We start from the raw sequence: 19,585 nt of genomic DNA on the forward strand, positions 1-19,585 counted from the left end.
TCGCCACGGAACATGCAAGATTGCCGGTACACACTAAAAGATATATTGAAAGATGGAACCAATCACTCATTCCGTCCTTCATTAATAAGCATCGCATGTGATATCGTGTGATTGGCAGTGCAGTACCGCCATTCACACAACGTCGCTGACGACACGCAGGAGTGTGCAATAGAGAGTACACGCTATACGATGTGGACAATTTGATGTTTCTTTTGTCTATAATCGTCAAATTGTCCACTTTATTGTCCAGGGTGTACCCAGTGGCCCCTGTACACTGCAAACTACTTCTAGCTCAGTGTGCACGTTCTTCAATGGATTGGGAGGTCGGCACCTTAAATATAAAACTGCACATAAGATGCGACCTCCTCATCCGACAGTTTGCAGGAGCATTTTAGACTGTATCTAGGCTAAAGCTCTTGCATACACACCTACACGATAATTCAGCTGATACCGGGTGATCGGGCCGATGATTGTATAGGTGTGTACCCATCTTTAGTATACGTTTGGTCGCACAATGTTTGTCAATCTGGTAGAAAAAAAAAAAAATTGTGAATGGGTATGAATCGTCCATAAAAATGGGTAGCCAAACACTGTGATCAAATGACCCCATAAACATACCAATATAGTCATCATTTGAATACACTATTTAATCAGTACAAATGTTGATTTGGCAGAATAATGGTCTTAGGCGAACATATGCTTTTGTCCTCAGCTAAGCCCAGAACAGAAACGATTAAAAGCAAAAATTATACTGTATTACATTATCACAATGACTAATAGCTTTCTTGTGATGCATCAGAGAAAAACGGTCACAACCAAGAGTCTGAATGTTGTGGATTCCCTGCGGTCAACCAAGATTTGCACCGGCAGAATAGAGGCATGAAGTCCAACAGACAGCCTAGCATTCACCTGGGACCCCCATGCAAGGAAGTTTGAGCTTTGCTGCAAGGAGACCACAGGTTGCAGCCCACAGCACTCCCCCTTGGTGTAACAAGCTGGTTGAAAAAACCAATGTGTAACCAAATCAGCAAATGGGAAGGATAGTCAGCAAGCGGGGGCCTGGGACACTGGAAAATACAGTGTGGTACAAAATTAGCAAACAGATGAATAGTCAAACTAACAGAGGTCAGAGTCACTAGGTGACCCAGGAACGCTAGAGCACAGAAGAACATTATACTCTGGCACTCAGAAGTGCTTAGAGTGCTGGTTTTAATATGACACTTGAACACAATCTAGAATTCTGCAAGAGAGCTGGCCGCTAGCCCCTATGTGAAGAGCAGTGTAATGGTCAGGCCTGATATTTGTAGAGCACACATACATTACAGGGGGCTTTACACAAAATATTTAGTCATTCCCTGGCTCAGTGGAGCTTATAATCAATGGAGCGAATTCAATTAGAAGCGATGGGATGTAGCTCCCGGGATGAGTGCTCGGAGCTATGCAACTGTAAACCCCCTTAAAATCGGGAGATGCAGTTTACCAGTACGAATGCCCATGGCTTAGTCACATTAAACTGCATTATCCTACTTAAGTGCCGGGTGTGATTCTGTTACCATACACGGTAAAACTGTGGCCAGCCCTGAGGCATTAGTTAGATGGTATTTCTGAGATGCGAGCAGAAATCCACTAATCACACAATTACATTGCGGGCAATAGCAAAGCTCTGGGCACTTATGCCGGAAGCTACATTCACTCGCTTCTGATTGAATTTCTTTCTTATTTTGCCAGGGGGGGTCAAAAAAAACCTACCAGTATATTTTTAGATACATTACAAAAACTTAAGGTACACTAAAGCAATAGGTACGTTAACTATTCAATGATACGTGCGAAGTGAGGGCCTGTCACAATCACACAACCAGGGAGGCCATTTTGTGGACCGAGCCATTATTCATGAGAATGAAGCCTATTGATTCACATGAAACATTGCTGATGCATTTTTTTGTAGAAATGTGCACTTTTTTGTAGAAATTCTCCACTTTTGTAGAAATGTTCCAGCACATATATATCTTATTGATGCAGCTTTCACACCAGAAAGACCGGCTTTTACCCGGTGTTTGAGTGCCTGGTCGGTTTGCCGGGTCTAGCCTTATACCCCTTTCACACAGAAAATCAAATTACCGGGTAAAGCACTTTTACCCGGTAATTTGCAGATCAACACGTTTTTTTTTTCTGTGTGAAAGGGTCAAACACGGTTCAAAATTGACGGGTCTCCGACCGTGCTTTTTACCATGCTCGGAGACCTGGCATTTTCGACTCGGGTAGAAACTTTCACACAGAAAAAAACCTTTGTTCATCTGCAAACTACCTGGTAATTTGATTTTCTGTGTGAAAGGGGTATTATTCTACAGAGAACCATGCAAAATCTCATTTGCATATATTAAAATGAGTGGAGTCATAATTACAGAATTAAAAGTTTGGCTGACCACCAAAGCATTACAAACCATCGGAAATATATTTACCAGCATTTGTGATATCTGTAACTCACTCATAATTAAAGGAGATGGTGCGAGTTCAGCAGGACCGTAACTAGGGTAGTGCGACCAGTGCCATGGCACAGGGCATCGCAGGGCAGGGGGCGCTGTTTGGGCCTGTCAATTTTCCTGTTTATTATCACTCTCACTTGTAGCTTCCTCTTCTTTTATCCCCAGCATCTCCTGGCCTCCCCTATCTCTTCCCTGGCCCTTCCCCATGAGGCCATGGCCCTTTTTCAGGTACTCTATCTTATGTCCCTATTTAAAAAGTAGGGGGGGGGCGGGGGCGCCAATGCTCTCTCTGGCACAGGGCACCAAAAAGTCTAGTTACGGCTCTGGATATCAGGCAGAGCTGTGTAGGGAAAACATTTAGGGAAATCATTTACCAATTGTGACAAGAAAACAATTTAGCCACTTTTCCCAAGACCTATTAGACAAGTCTGGTATTATAGTTTTTAGAAATGGGGGAACAATTTGCGGTGGTTTTTTGGCTGAACATATATAAAGTAAACAAAGGAATTACAAATAGTGTTTCCAAACTTTTTATTTTGAAATGACTCCACAGGGTAACCACCATTGTGTACATGGCCTAAGTCACAGTACAATTGCATCAGAGAAGTAAAAATCCACTGCAATGCTATAGCAGCAATTACCGCGCACCATAATTAAGGCAGTCACATCCAATCGTCGTTCTAATGAGCTGAACGTGTTTAGAATGTAAGAGAAGTGAAACAAGCTAGGACAGAGCAGTCAGTGAATTAGTTCCATTGTCCGTCTCTTGGCAACATCACACCTCCTCTATTCATTCACCAAGCAAACCTGTGCCAGACAAAGTACAAGAGGCTTTTCCTGCTCTGGGCTAACATAATGTTTAACTTATGCTACTAACAAATAAAAATGACATGTGTCCAGATAGAAGTGCTTCTGTATAAGGGGAGACACAGCACTAAATGCGGCCTGGTTACTATGCAGTAGTAGTCACTCATGTTTTTACCCAAGGTAGGTAGGAGCAGACGAGTAAGAATTACGGACAAGTGACATTTTCTGTAATGTATTCAATGGAAGCTTAAAATTAAATGAACTTTTGGGTCACATCCTGGGTCATTTTATGGGATGTAGTCAAATGGTCGACAATGGCAATGTCGACATTCAAAATGTTGACAGTTATGATATAGACATTGTCAAAATGTCAACAGGCAGCGCGGCAACATTCTCAGGTAAATCACCCCTGGGCCCACAGGGATGATATGTCGACAATTCATCACGGTCTACATTATGAATGTCGACTTGGTAAACCTCGACAATATGATCCTGTCGACCTTCTCATGAAGACATAATGTTAGTGATGAAGTTATATGTTGCTCTCCTACCATCGCCGACTATAGTGAAATGGGCGAATCTGGTATAAAAATGAGAGCTCTAACTTGAGGGTACAGATTTACCAAAGCTGTTTTTTTGGGCCATAGTTATGCAATGACATTAAATTGTAGGGAATCACTAATCACTGCATTTAATTTAATAATTGTGATGCACTTGTGCTTTTCTTTTTTAAACAACTACTAGACGGCCTCAAGAAAAAAAACTAAAAAATATCCAGAACAACAGATAAGGGGGAAGGGCGCTCCACTTGGCCGTTCAACCAGTGCAGCCAATCTGGTGTGCTGGGTCACAGTTTGGAGAGAGCAGCACTCCTCCTCCCTTCGTTCCTTGCTCCCTCTTCATGCACAGTGGGCCTGATTCAGAGCCGGACGCTCTGAACGAGCGCCCGCTCTGAATCAGGGCGGTTTTTTTTTTGTTTTTTTTGCAGCGTCCTCCTGGACGCTCACATAGCTGTGGGTTACCACCCACAGCTTATGCAAGCGTCCATGATGATGGTCGCGATGGTCAAGACCATCGCGACCATCGGGCTTGCGACGAGACCCTACGGTAGGGTCTCGGTGGCCGCAAGCCCTGGAGTGAGTTTTGCTCTATCAGAGCCAAAATCACTCCCACTGACATCACTAGTGATGTCAGTGGGTCCGGACCCAGACGGTAGGCGTTCCCATGTGAACGCCTCCGTCTGGCAGCCACGCCCCTGGCACGCCCACCAAAGGGGTCGTGCTGTCAATCAACATCGACAGCACGCCCCCTTTGGTGCGAGACCCGGAGCGACAGCTTGGCTGTCGCTATCTGGGTCTCGCGCATGCGCACAACGGGCACCATCGAGCCGCTTGCGAGCGCTCAGCCTGAATCAGGCCCAGTGCACACTGTTCTGGGGTCTTAAAGACTCACTCGCAGCTCGGCCAATCGGCAATGTGACGTCATAGGTCAAGTTGCCGCACATCGTGTGCTGAGGTTGGCTGCGGTGGTGAGGGGCTGGCTGAGGAACGAAGGTGTTGGCGGCTGGCAGCGGAAGGCGATGTCACGCGCGATTAAAAACAGTATGTGAGGAGCCTGCCGCTGCCTTAAGGAGGTGTAAGTAGAAGAAGATCTAGGGACAGGAAAGAGGAGGGGCGCACAGACTGCTGCAGATACACCGGGTGGGGAGGGGGCACCAGATTACAGCCTTGCCTCGGGTGGGCAATAAGTGCCCTCCAGCTGCTGATGGACTACACATCCCAGCATGCCTTGATACATTTTTAGCATGGCCAAATAGCAAACCTGTAGCAGAACATGCTGGTATATGTTGTTCTACAACAGCTGGGGGGCCGCTTAGTGCCCACTCCTGCCCTAAACTGTTCAGGAGATTGACCAAAGCAGAACCAGTCAGACCCAAGAGGTGTCAGTGGCAGAGATTTAAAATGGTGGGAAGAAAAGGTTCCATTACATGGGTACCTGTAGGTGATAATCTACGAGAAACTGGGGCAAGGGAGGGGGGGGGGGGGAATTCAATTGTTTGTAGCTAAATTATTGTTCAGCTGTTTGCGTGACCAGCCCCTGTCTCACACCAGGAGTAGGTGCGTTAATCAGTTTACGGCGTGCCCACCTAAGCCCTATCTTACGCAGATTTCTGCTTGCATATCTGGAGGAGGTGAGCAGATATAAGACATAACTGCAATCTCGGGGCTGGTCCCTTCAAACAACTGAATAGCTCCCATGCAGTTTAGGGGGGAGCTACAAACAATTGAATCACCGCCCCCCCAGGAGGCTGCATTTCCTTTAATCTCCTGTACAAATGAATCAATATGACAGGGCATGTGCTATGATCCTCAAAATTGAATATAGTCATGTTACTATCTAACCCTGTCTGCAGACTAAACCCCAACGCTGATATAGTCATAATGTAGACCGGTATAATGACGTCATTTTAAACACGTCAACACTATGAAACATTAGATACTAAAATGTGTATATATTCTGAATGTCGACAATATGACTGCATACCGTCTACCCCACATCAATCCATTATCCTGTTACCAGCCGTTACAGGCTCAGAATGGTTCTCTGCAGTGGGCTCATTGCAGAAAAACTGGGAGGCACATATTCCATGCATTAGACGCGTTGCTTTCATGTGTTTTTAGAATACAATTTGACACCTCAGTGCACATACAGGAAAGTGCTTTCATCAATTCCCGGAGTTGCAGGGGCCTCTCGCCTACGCAGTGCCTGGTGAGAAAGTTGTGATAAATACAGGTAGGTGGCCGGCAGGGATTGCTGCCAATACGATAGATTAGACACCTTACAGTTGGCTAAAAGGTATTAATATATAGTCAACTAATTGATGGTTCAGGTTTTTAACTGTTGAAAAGTAGTGCCAGGAGAATGAGTGAATTCCATGGATCAGTGGAAACCGTTTACATAAGTGTTTTCACAATCTACAGTTGACTATTAATTTAAATGGGACATACACCAGGAAAACATCCGTCCACCCCCCAATTGGTAGAGATGGGAACTATACAGATGTGTCCTTATACATCTTTGCTGTAGTCGCACTAAAAAGCCCCTCTCGGCGCACCAGGTCCCAGAAGAGTTTGCTAGCGCTGGGCGTCTTTTTTATCCAAAAATGCCTCTAAGTCGCAATGCGATGCGACTAGGGTGTACCTGCAGACTGCGCTAATTCATTTGATACACAACACTAGTATATCTCAGTGCGAATAAAAGATGCGTACACACTTAAACAATATCTTGGCCAATCAGAAGATATCGTGTACAAAGCCTTGGTGGCGAATACAGCATGGCGTCCTACATCACGCCGTCGCCCCCTGCATTGTGCAAGTGTGTATGCACTTGCCAATGCAGGGTCCTGTCACCTGTCAGATCGGCCGGCTACACATCGTTCTGATGAGTAACCAGCATTAGTCTCTGAATCTGTACACGAATCGCTATAAAGTAGCGGCCGCGGCTTTTTTAATTCCAAGTTCCGTTGTGGCTCATTCATATACAGACCCAGGTGCACACAGAAAGAAATGTCACATATGAAATTAATCAGCACAGTCCGCTGGTGCGCCCTAGTCACATCACACTGGGGGCGCGCCCTAGTCACATCCCACTGGGGGCGCGCCCTAGTCACATCCCACTGGGGGCGCGCCCTAGTCACATCCCACTGGGGGCGCGCCCTAGTCACATCCCACTGGGGGCGCGCCCTAGTCACATCCCACTGGGGGCGCCTCCTAGTCACATCCCACTGGGGGCGCCTCCTAGTCACATCCCACTGGGGGCGCCTCCTAGTCACATCCCACTGGGGGCGCCTCCTAGTCACATCCCACTGGGGGCGCCTCCTAGTCACATCCCACTGGGGGCGCCTCCTAGTCACATCCCACTGGGGGCGCCTCCTAGTCACATCCCACTGGGGGCGCCTCCTAGTCACATCCCACTGGGGGCGCCTCCTAGTCACATCCCACTGGGGGCGCCTCCTAGTCACATCCCACTGGGGGCGCCTCCTAGTCACATCCCACTGGGGGCGCCTCCTAGTCACATCCCACTGGGGGCGCCTCCTAGTCACATCCCACTGGGGGCGCCTCCTAGTCACATCCCACTGGGGGCGCCTCCTAGTCACATCCCACTGGGGGCGCCTCCTAGTCACATCCCACTGGGGGCGCCTCCTAGTCACATCCCACTGGGGGCGCCTCCTAGTCACATCCCACTGGGGGCGCCTCCTAGTCACATCCCACTGGGGGCGCCTCCTAGTCACATCCCACTGGGGGCGCCTCCTAGTCACATCCCACTGGGGGCGCCTCCTAGTCACATCCCACTGGGGGCGCCTCCTAGTCACATCCCACTGGGGGCGCCTCCTAGTCACATCCCACTGGGGGCGCCTCCTAGTCACATCCCACTGGGGGCGCCTCCTAGTCACATCCCACTGGGGGCGCCTCCTAGTCACATCCCACTGGGGGCGCCTCCTAGTCACATCCCATTGGGGGCGCCTCCTAGTCACATCCCATTGGGGGCGCCTCCTAGTCACATCCCATTGGGGGCGCCTCCTAGTCACATCCCATTGGGGGCGCGTCCTAGTCACATCCCATTGGGGGCGCGTCCTAGTCACATCCCATTGGGGGCGCGTCCTAGTCACATCCCATTGGGGGCGCGTCCTAGTCACATCCCATTGGGGGCGCGTCCTAGTCACATCCCATTGGGGGCGCGTCCTAGTCACATCCCATTGGGGGCGCGTCCTAGTCACATCCCATTGGGGGCGCGTCCTAGTCACATCCCATTGGGGGCGCGTCCTAGTCACATCCCATTGGGGGCGCGTCCTAGTCACATCCCATTGGGTGCGCGTCCTAGTCACATCCCATTGGGTGCGCGTCCTAGTCACATCACATTGGGTGTGCGTCCTAGTCACATCACATTGGGTGCGTCCTTGTCACATCACATTGGATGTGCGTCCTAGTCACATCACATTGGGTGTGCGTCCTAGTCACATCACATTGCAGTTTAGATACATTTTTAACAGAAAAAAAAAAAAAAAAAAGACGCAAAAAAGATACCTGGTGCTAGCAAGAGTCTCACGGGACCTGGCAGCTCACTCACGCCAGGCAAGTCGCGCTGTGTGGCATATTGAGACCAGATGTACGAGGACACATTTGTACTAGGGGCCCCCACAGCTGTGACATGGTTTAGTGCAAAATAAGTATCTATAGTATAATGGTAGTCAATAAGCCCTACTGTGTTCTATATGCAGCATGGAGTCTGATTGGCATGTTGACTAATTTGGGGATTCCGGTATAACTGTTGCTGGCGAGGGAGATCAAAAGGCCAACAGGCTGTTATAACCACACAACTTTTACAAAAAATGCAAAAACTATCAGATCTATTCCAACTTTTACAATCAAATACTGAACAAATCACGCCCCGGCACACCCACCAAAGGGGGCGTGCTGTCACTCACCATCAACAGCACGCCCCCTTTGGTACGAGACCCAGAGCGACGGCTTGCCCGTCGCTATCAGAGTCTCGCACATGCGCACTGGGCCAACATCGACCTGCTTGAGAGCACACAGCGCTCACGAGCGGGTCTGAATCAGGCCCCTAAACCGAGCTACTCCAAATAACTAAACGGCATTTCAATTAGACGAGCTCATACATAGCTGGAAGACCTCACTCCTGCCAAATAATATTTTATTAAAGTGCCACAATTTTGCAATAAAAAAACACACAAATATAGATTTAAAAGTTTCCTTGAACGAACTTGTTTAGAACTGCTTTTACTATACAGAAAATAGTGCAAGATATTGTTATCTGTAAACAGCTACGCAGCCCATCGATTGCTCCGTACATGGGAAGAGTTGGCTGCACCCGCCAAGCAAGCAAATCTGTGTCCAAGGTGATCACCAAAGCAGACGCTAGTTAGCGTGAAAGTGTAGGACTGCATTCAACAGCCAGCAGACTTTCCGGCAGATTTGACTGACCTCTTAAGCTGTGTACACAGGGCCTAATTCAGACCCGCTCGTAAGCGGGTCGATGGTGCCCTAATGCGCATGATGGAGGGAGCTCCGTCGTGCGCATGCGCGAGACTCGCATAGCGACAGCCAAGCTGTCGCTATCGGTCTCGCACCAAAGGGGGCGTGCTGTCGATGGTGACTGACAGCACGCCCCCTTTTGGTGTGCGTGCCGGGGGCGTTGCTGCCCAGACAGAGGCGTTCCCATGGGACGCCTACCGTCTGGGTCCGGCCCCACTGACATCACTAGTAGAGCCAAAAGCACTCTTGGGCTTGCGGCAGCGAGACCCTACCGCAGGGTCTCGTCGCAAGCCCGATGGTCAACCATCTTTTTGGTCGCTCGCATATGCTGTGGGTGGTCACCTACAGCTATGCGAGCGGCCAGGAGGCCGCTCCATTTTTAGGTAGGAGGGCCCTGATTCAGAGCGAGCGCTCTGGTCAGAGCGTCCGGCTCTGAATCAGGCCCACAGACTACTTGCAAAGGATCCGATATCGCTAACGATTTCCCTTGAACTCCCCGGAACTCCTGAACCAACGATATAGTGCATACACATTGCGCAATTTACCAACGATATATACTTAATCTTTAACGATTTTAAATTGTGAGATAGTTATCAATATATAATTTGATGTCCCAAAAACCCGACGACCATCTTTAAGATTCCATAAAAAATAAAATAATGGGCTGTACTATGAGACACAGATCCTTGCACAGATGAGCGAGATCCGTGCATGCATCGGTGTATAAAACAAAAACAAAAATTAATGTTGTGTCCCCCCCCCCCCCCCCCCTAAAAGCACAACCAGCCCCGGGCTGTGGCATTACACCCCCGCTAGAAAGCGTGCAGGGCTGGTTATGTCCCATGTATTTCCAAAACCAGGACCGGGTCGCTAAGCCCATGGCTGCTTGTGCTAAGTACAGGGAACCCCTACGTCTTTTGCCCCCTGTATTTTCACAACCAGGGCTGGCTGTGAAAAGTCCGGGGCAGGTTGTGCTTTTAGGGGGGGGATCCCACATTTTTGTTTTTATTTTACCTTGAAATGAATTTGTTTTAACACATGCATGGATCTGTGCATGCATTTATGTCAAGGGAAATGCCTGTCAAGTGACGTCTGCATTGTTCGGGTCGGAAAGATATATCGTTTGTCGTTCGGTAGTGCGTACACACTGCACGATATGCCGCGAATCGTTACAGAGATTGACAAATGTAGGGAAAATCCAAAGATATGAGCAACGATCGTCAGGAGCCCCTGTCTCGCGATAAAGTGTACACACTGGACGATATTAGCGATTTGTCGCTCTGATGCGTCGGAATCGCCCAAATCGCTCCCGATATTGTCTAGTGTGTAAGGGCCTTTACAGATCAGAGTCAGAAGTTGATTTGGTCTCACATACTCTGCTATCCATGGAAAATTTGATTCAACTACCCCAACCTCGTCCAATGACAAATTTATCTGAAGTTCTATCAGTTTTAGAAGTTTGATTGAAGCATCAATGAGGAGGTGTGAGGGTATTTTTTTTGTTATTATTATCTTTTAATTATATGGCGCCATAAATGTTCTGCAGCACCTTCCAAAGTACATAGACAAAAAAGTGAACAAGCAACAGGTGACTTACAGTACAATACAATGCAGGACAAGGACAAGATTTATATACAATGATTCATTAGTGATCATAACACTCATATAAGCAACAGGGTGTAAGCAACCAGCTGTTAGGCGTCCGAGTGAGGAGTAGATGACAGTATAAGGAGTTGCACAACAGGGTAGAGGGCCCTGCTTGTGAGAGCTTACATTCTAAAAGGGGCGGCGCAGACAAACAGGGGTGACACAGATGGGGTAGACAGGGAGGAAGGAGCAAGTAGCAGTGGGTTAGGATGAGAGCTGGAAGGCTTTGGTGAAGCAGTGGGTCTTGAGAGCCTGCTTAAAGATTTGTAGAGTGGTGGAGAGTTTGATAGGAAGAGGGAGAGCGTTCCAGAGGTAGAGAGCAGCACAGGCAAAATCTTGGAGCCGGGAATGGGAAGAAGTAATCAGTTGGCAGGAGAGACGACATACATTTGTTGAGCGAAGAAGGCGGACAGGAGAGGGAAGGGAGATGAGTTCAGATATGTAAATGGGAGAGGAATGGCTGAGGGCTTTGTAAGTGAGTGTAAGAACCTTGAATTGGGCTCTGAAGAGGAAAGGGAGCCAGTGGAGGGCTTGTAGGAGAGGGGAGGAAGCTGTAAAACATTTGGAGAAGAAGATGAGCCGAGCAGCAGCACAGAGGACAGATTGGAGTGGAGAGAGGTGGGAAGCAGGAAGGCCAGATAGGACGAGGTTACAGTAGCGGATAAGGGTTTTAGTAGCATCCTGGGTGAGAAAGGGTCCGATCTTGTAAATATTTTTGAGATGGAAATGGCAGGACTACAAGAGGTGCTGAATGTGTGGTTTGAAGGAGAGGGAGGAGTCCAGGATGACTCCAAGACAGCGCACTTTGGGGCTAGAGGAGATAGTTGTGCAGTCAAATTAAATTGAAAATGTGGGAAGTGAGGTGATGCGGGAGGGTGGGAAGATGATCAGCTCAGTCTTAGACATATAGGCGAGACACAGTTGGGGATACAAATTAAGAGGGGGGGGGAAGGTCAGGGGAGGAGAGGTAGATCGGAGTATCATCAGCATTGAGATGATATTTGAGGTCAAAGGGGCTGGTGAGTTCACCTAGAGCAGTGGTCTCCAACCTGTAGCTTGCGATCTACCGGTCTTAATTTTGGTAGCTCACTAGCTGCAGTACTGCCTAGTCAACTAGGAGGAAGTGACCTCTGATATGTGCTCCCCTGTAGCATCGACGCCATGGCTGAAGCCAAAGGGTAGCACATTAGATGATTGCCACAGCCTCTACAGCAATCACCTGATGTGCTTCCCCGTGGTTCCACCCACAGCATCTACGCTATGGTGGAGCAAGTGACTCCCGCCCAGCTCTGCCAAAAAAATCACACAGCAGCCATGCCTATATCTTTGCTCCTCTGCTGCATGTACCCCCCCTTGGAGCCAGTAATGTGAAATGTGCCTCTGCTTAAATGTGATTTACAAACTACAACATTATCACTGTAATAATTAAATGCATTGTTATTTTCTATGAAACATTTTTTTCATTTTCATTAAATGACCTTCAATTGTTCGGTTATTAGTCAGATTTTTTTTTCTACAATTTTAGTGCTCTTCAGGAGGTTTCAATATTCTAAAGTAGTTCACACCTCAATTAAGGTTGCCGACCACTGACCTAGAGAGGGTATATAGAGGGAGAATAGTAGGAGGTCCAAGAACAGAACCTTGGGGAACAAAGCAGTTAGAGGTTGTGGGGGGAAGGGGAAGTGGGGGGGGGGTGGGGGGAAGAGGAGTCATGAGAGGAGATAGAGAAGGAAGATGAGAGAGGTAGGAGGACAGCGTCAAGTAGACCAAGGGAGTGAAGGATCTGCAGGAGGAGAGGGTGGTTCGCATTGTCAAAAACAGCAGAGAGGTAAAGGAGAATGAGTAGAGAGTAGTGGCCCTTGGATGTGGCAGCAAGAAGGTCATTGCTGACTTTTGTGAGGGCTTTTTCAGTGTAGTGGAGAACGGAAGCCAGACTGAAAAAGGGTCAAGGAGGGAGTGGGAGGAAAGAAAGGCAGTAAGGCCGTTGTAAACAAGACGCTCAAGGAGTTTGGAGACAAAAGGGAGGAGAAAGTGTTAGAAAGAAAAAACCATCACCACTGTGGCAAGCTCCAAAAATGAGTCTCAGCAAAAAAATATTTTGCTTGGTTTGTTTCTTCAGACTGCCATTGAGGACTTAAATGACGTTGCAACCCGTGCATAACCGTTACTACAATGGTAACCACAGTCATATGGCATGATGTAGTGTAGAAAGGCTTTTGGACACGCATCAGAGCTTAGTCTGTCTGTAAACTAAACAATGCTCCCTCTTGTACTCCCCCCTATGCCATCACATGACCATGGGAGCTTCCCACATGGTACACAACAGGGAGAAATATGGAAAAAGCAGGCATAAAAAAAAAAAATCTATCCCTTGGCAAAACAATGTCCCACTTGGGATTGGGTGTGCAGAGGATTTAAAATGTGCAAAGCGGCTAATCCCGTCTAAAGTACTGCTTTGCGACTTATCGAACATTTCTGATCATCACCTCCGGAGGGTGCAAGCAGACATGTGTGCAGCCGCAGCAACTCGTGCCCGAACAAAGCAGCGACTGATATTGCTCCATATATAGCCGCGGTAAAAACAATCAAGTCTCCCTTAGATTTGAGTCTCCCTTAGATTTGAGTCTCCCTTAGATATGGGAGGGGCATGTTTTACCTCAACTCTAATAAAGTATAAATAAAAAAAATAAAGCTCTTTGCAATACAGGTAGAGTCTCCCAAATCCAAATATTCTGAAATCTGGAATTTTTTGAGCGTGACTGAAATAGTGACACCTTTGCTTTCTAATGGTTCAATGTACACAAACTTTGTTTAATGCATAAAATTATTAAAAATATTATAGAAAATTATCTTCAGGCTCTGTGTGTAAGGTGTATATGAAATAGAAATGAATTTCATGTACAGTATGTGCACAAACTTATTAAAAAAATATTGTATACAATTATCTTCAGGCTGTGTGTGTATAAGGTGTATATGAAACATGAATGCATTCCATGTTTAGATTTGGGTCACATTACGAAGATATTTCATTAGGATATGCAAATATTCAAAAATACGGAAAAATCCAATATCCAAAAATCTTGATATGGGAGACTCAACTTGCATAAATAAAGCTATTCAGTATTTTGTGCTACATGCAAATAAAACCGGTATTTTCCCTGCATTCAAGAAATATATAAGCTTTTTCGCCTTTTTTTTTTTTCCCATTGCTATGAGACCTAGAAGAGGTCCAACATGTGGAGTTTTATTAAAGAACTTAATAGATCCAAATATATTTGATATAAGCTATGGTCACGGAGGAAAGCCGTTTTCCTATGCACAATAAACTTTCTGTCTGTAAGAATACAGACAAAAAGGAAAAAACCCCAAGGAGCATGAAATCGGACATTGGCAGAGACTAGCAGCTTGCACTCCGCTAGATAAATTGTTTAGTGTTCAATGTCAAATAACCTAAAATTTGTCACACAATGGTTACTTTTGATTAACCATCCTTTTCCATGATCTATAGGATAATGAATGCTAGGATCTATATTACACTAAATATGATATAAACACTGTACAGTAAAAGAGGTAATAAATCTCTACACGCCAAAAGCAAATCAACAAGTATATTAGATGCATTTTCCATGTGTTGTCTTTGATATGCACGCTGAGCTCAGAAGAAGCATACAGCATCAATGAGAATACATGAATGCTGTAATCAGTCTTCTATGTTGCATGTACCTTTTAAGCATCAAAAGCAGTTGAAACGCAAGTGTAACGTTCAAAGGTACAACAGAGTCCTAAAGCTTATAAATAACCATGTAAGAAAAAAAAAAAAAAAAGTCAGGCAGCAGATGCAGTTTATATAGTTCCTAAAATATTACAAAAGTCAAATCACAGGAACAACACTGAACAGGCCTGCTGAACCATGATATATAGCCTTAGGCTGGGTACACACCTGGCCGACAGGTCTAAAGATTGGCAAGTGCATACACAGATGCCAACGTTCGGCCTATGTGCGAGGCCAGCACAGTCATTTGGCTATGCCCGCCGACTTGTGATATCATATTCAATTACTTCTGTGGGCGACATATCGGGTGGTGGGCCATACCAGGGGAAAACATGGGATTTTTACAGGGGGGGTTTCCACACACGTACGTGTGTGTGTGTGTACACACACACACACACACACACACACACACATATATATATATATACACACATACACACTGTACATATGTCACACACATACACCTACTGTATGTCACACGTACATTACACGCACACATACTTACCTTGCAGCAGCTGAGGGTTCTAGACCTGATAAGGATGGGACCTTGCAGGCTGACACCATGTCATTAGGCCCCTGCCCTTAGCGACAAAATGCCGCAATTCGTCGGTCAGTCGGGAGGGGTAGGAGCCAAATGATGCGATTCTAATCGAATCATGTCATATTGGCTCCGCCTCCTCCCGATTGACTCGCGAATTGCTGCATTTTGTAGCGAGGGGTCGGGACTTAAGAAGCTAGTGCCTGCTCTCCAGTCTGTCAGGGAGGAGGAGGGGTTCTGGGTACTCAAACCCCCCTTTCCTGCGCTAATGCATATAGACGGCAAGATTAAACTATAGATCTGCTAGATACAGTATATCGTCATCGGCTGTGCTGCAGGGCTGATCAGATACGTCTGAATGATGCCTTTCACAGATATATAGGGTGTACACACCCGCCGATGATAGAACAATACATCATTCACATGTGTACCCAGTATTAGATGCAGAGAGTCTCTTGAAAACAAGAGATAATTTGAAACGGAAATAAAGTGTATGAATGGGCTAGTAGTCCTATGTGCGTTGCGGGTGTGGATTAACAGATAGTAAAAAGGTTGACAGTGTCTAGATAGTAAATGTAATAGGGTGAGAGTTTAGAAAATGTGAGAGTTTGCAGTACAACCCTGACACTAATGGAATGAAGCTTAGAACAATGGACCACGGATGGAGAACCAGCACCTTTGTGTATGTGCACTTAAATCTTGCATATTGTATTAAATAAATAAAACACCAAGCATCAACCTTATGGTGCATACACACGGTCAGATTTGATGAACGATTGAACGATGAACGATTTTTACAACGATTTCATGAACGATATCTGACAGTATTAAAATGAATGAAATCGTTGAAATCTGACTGCAAACACTAGAGATTTCAGAGATCATTATCTGACATGCGGGACCGCGCAGCGTTCATCGATGCATGCCCCACATGTCACAGATACTAATGATTTTTACAATAGTTATTGTTCAGATCTCACCGTGTGTATGCAGCGTTACACATGGTATGTAAACATTTGCAGATCTATGAATTCCAGATTCAGAATTGGGAGCAAATCAAAAAAGTAAGTACCTTTGTATCTGGTACAAACCATGTCGCGCTGCAATGTGTGCAAATACAATTATTTAGGGGGAATTCAATTGTTTTCTGCACGATCGTTCTTAATGGGGGCCTGACGGAGCAATTTATTTGTTGCTCCGACGGGTATGATTACCACCTGAGGTGGCGAGCAGAAATGGGTGAAAAGTCAACCGTTCGGGCACCCAAATGGTATTTTCCCCATCTGGCCCATCAGTCTAGACAAGTTTAGCCCACGTGCACGGCTAAACCCCGATAGTATTGGTCGCGACAAGTGCAATAATTAATGGGCGCCCAAAACAAGTGAAATGCTCTATTGGGCACACAATTGAATCGCCCCCATTGTTTTTGCAAGCAGGGTAACTACTGGCTGCTTTTTGCATGTAGCCCACAGATTTATTTTTACATAAGCCCCACGTGCAGTGCAGCATGGTTTTACCCAGGCACAAAGTTGTTGCTCTTTTTATGCTTTGCTCCCAACTCAGAATCAAACCGTTTGTACTTTAGGTTGTTATAATGTTCTAATGCTATCTAATTGTAGTGTGATCAGTCCATGCTACACATTCTTCAGTCAAAACTTAACAAATCTACAGAGTGAGATCCAGCAAAGGCCACAGATGCAGAGAAGTTGCGTGATGAATGAATAAAACCAACAGGGAGAAAACATGAAATCAACACATAGCACATACCTGATCAGAGGCCTGAGTTCCTGGAAACACATCCACAACACCTGGGTCTTGACTTTCCCAAGGGAACTTATTTTTTCCTTTCCCAGCGCTCAACATTCTGCGAGCAACAGGATCGATGTGAGGGACCATCCCTCTGCCGCTATGATCGGTGGCTTTAGACTGTCTACTGAGAGCTCCATTCCCTGTCAATAGCCAGTCTGTGTCAGCGCCGGGCAAATGATAAGTCCCTCTCAACTGAGCGGATGACGGGAACGGAAGAGCATACTCTACCAAACCTTGGGGGGAAATCCTGGGTAAAGTCTTACGTGCCAACCTGGCCTGGACAGCAATCATTAATCCATCGCCATCTTCTTGTAGCTCAACTTCATCAACTGCCTTCAGCAGACTGCTCCTCCCTGGGCCCATGGAGACAGCCAGGACAGCGAAGGCCTCCAACGCTGCATGACGGACTCTCCACTTACTGTCAATTAAACAAGGTGCGATTTCACAGGCTAAATAGGGTAAATTAAAGTCTTCACTCGGGTAGGTCAACATGGACACAATGCAAATATTTACAACTTCCTCCCTCACTCTGGAGTTCTTGTGTCTTAGGTTTTCGAGCAGCACAGTTAACACTTTGCCAGGACCAGCCACTTTCATGAGTCTCATGTATATTTTCATGTACTCCTGCTTCACGGTTATCTTACCATCCCCGAGCAGTTTCACGGTCGCAGCGATGATAGGTTTGAGGAACTCCTTTACACTTTCACCAAGATTTATTACAAAGCAATTAAGAACATCCAATGTGACGAGAACGACGGTGAAGTTACTGTCATCTAGTAGCGTACATAAAAAGCTGATGAACCCAACCATATGTGAATGCGATACTGTACTAAAGTCCCAATCCTGGATTAGATATTTAAGCTCCTCGATGGCGAACTTTCTAGATTTATAGTCCTTCAGATCGAGAAGCCTTGTTTGCAGCTCCTGTGGGATGACGCCGCAGTGGAGATTGCCTTCACTTCCCGATACGTATGGATGGACCCGATTGTCTTCTGTTACTACCGGTGAGGCTTTGTGGCTATGAGAATGTGGTCTAACTTGAGAACCACTCCGCCGCGTAACTGGTTCGCTTGGTGCATCATAATAAGAGGTGTCTTGCGTATGTGACCTCCTCCTTGCAGACGCAGTTTTAGACTGTTTAGTATCCCCATTAAACAGCATATTTATTCTCAACGTGGGAAATCGTTTTTTAGGTTAGAAAACTTCATTGTCTACATAATGACAACCCTGGAGAGATAGGTGGCCTTCAGGGCTACCTCGTAATTTTATCCCGCTGTCAATATGAATTTCGATTAGGAACCGGGCTATAAAAGTCATCCTGCGCTAAAACGATTAAAGGACAGCGGTATTTTGCAAAATAAATAAATAAATAATCACCGCAAGTCTGATTATCATTCACCATCACTGGATTATCAAAATAGATGAATCAGATGCCAATGGACTGGGTTCTCATAGCTCAAAACGCAATAGCAGGATGCAAATCTAAAAATCGGTTACTTCGCTGTTAACAAGTTCTGCTTTTCATCACACATCCCCGGCAGACGACATTCCTGCGTGAATAAAATGGACAATACACTAATTAGATTACAATATTGTAAAATAATCAGCAGATTAAACACAGATAAACTATTCGCAGAAGGCAAAACGAAATTCCAGAGCTGCAATGAGATGGCAATAACAGTTACTGCATAAGAAAATTTGAATACATGAGTACTGTGCCATATTAAAAGGCGATCATTCAAAATATACCTTAAAAGTAGTTGCTATATTGATTGAACCTGCATAGGAACAAATATGGCTGGTGACACCCTGAATATTGATTATACCAGCATTGCCGACTGCCCTATTAGCTGATCCCGTAATGCCACAGAACACCTAGGGACGTACACTTCCTCGCTCTGCTTTTTCCTACCGGCTCATTTACTGGCAGTGTCTGTGGCAACTTGCCGATTCCACTGAACAGTAATTGTGTTCCACTACTATATGTATATCTTATACAACTTGTGTATGCAGCAAACTGCTACCTATAACACAAGGGCAATATCCAATTAGCCCCACGATCGGCGAAAAACGTGGATCTTTCGCAGATTATCCCAGATATTTTTTATCTCCCTATTATATTAATTCGGGCGAAATAATAGGATAGTTCGCCCGTTAACACATAGGAGCCGCGATAAGCTCGCGGACCTTTGTGTTCTCACCCTTTTTTGGGCGAAAAAAAGGCACTTATCGTGGATTATTTTTCAGGGCACATCAGATCCTGAAAAAAAACCCTGATAAGTGCCATTGTCAGGCCGACTTCGGGGATAATTGGATAGCCCCAGGCGAGCTAATTAGCCGCAGTAATTTACCGCTACTAATTGGATATGGCCCAAATTCCAACAACATACATGTGCATGTAACAAATATAAACTGTTTATAGAAGTAATATATCAGGTTTAGATATGTAATGGGTCACATACATCAATAATCT

At 46.0% G+C, this 19,585-nt stretch overlaps 1 protein-coding gene across 3 annotated transcripts in view; it reads right to left on the reverse strand.

Annotated features, from left to right (window-relative positions):
- Window positions 1-19,585, reverse strand: part of TOGARAM1 (TOG array regulator of axonemal microtubules 1) — an 85,934-nt gene that overhangs the window by 57,400 nt on the left and 8,949 nt on the right. For all 3 annotated transcript variants that reach the window (XM_088455324.1, XM_088455321.1, XM_088455322.1), the window contains exon 2: window positions 17,071-18,662. In XM_088455324.1, the coding sequence (XP_088311450.1) occupies window positions 17,071-18,273 (1,203 nt within the window). In that variant the 5' untranslated portion in view covers window positions 18,274-18,662. The remainder of the gene's footprint in view (window positions 1-17,070; window positions 18,663-19,585) is intronic.

This window comes from Taudactylus pleione, unplaced genomic scaffold (assembly GCF_031769625.1).
Source record: "Taudactylus pleione unplaced genomic scaffold, aTauple2 ptg000652l, whole genome shotgun sequence".
Taxonomy (NCBI): Eukaryota; Metazoa; Chordata; class Amphibia; order Anura; family Myobatrachidae; genus Taudactylus; species Taudactylus pleione.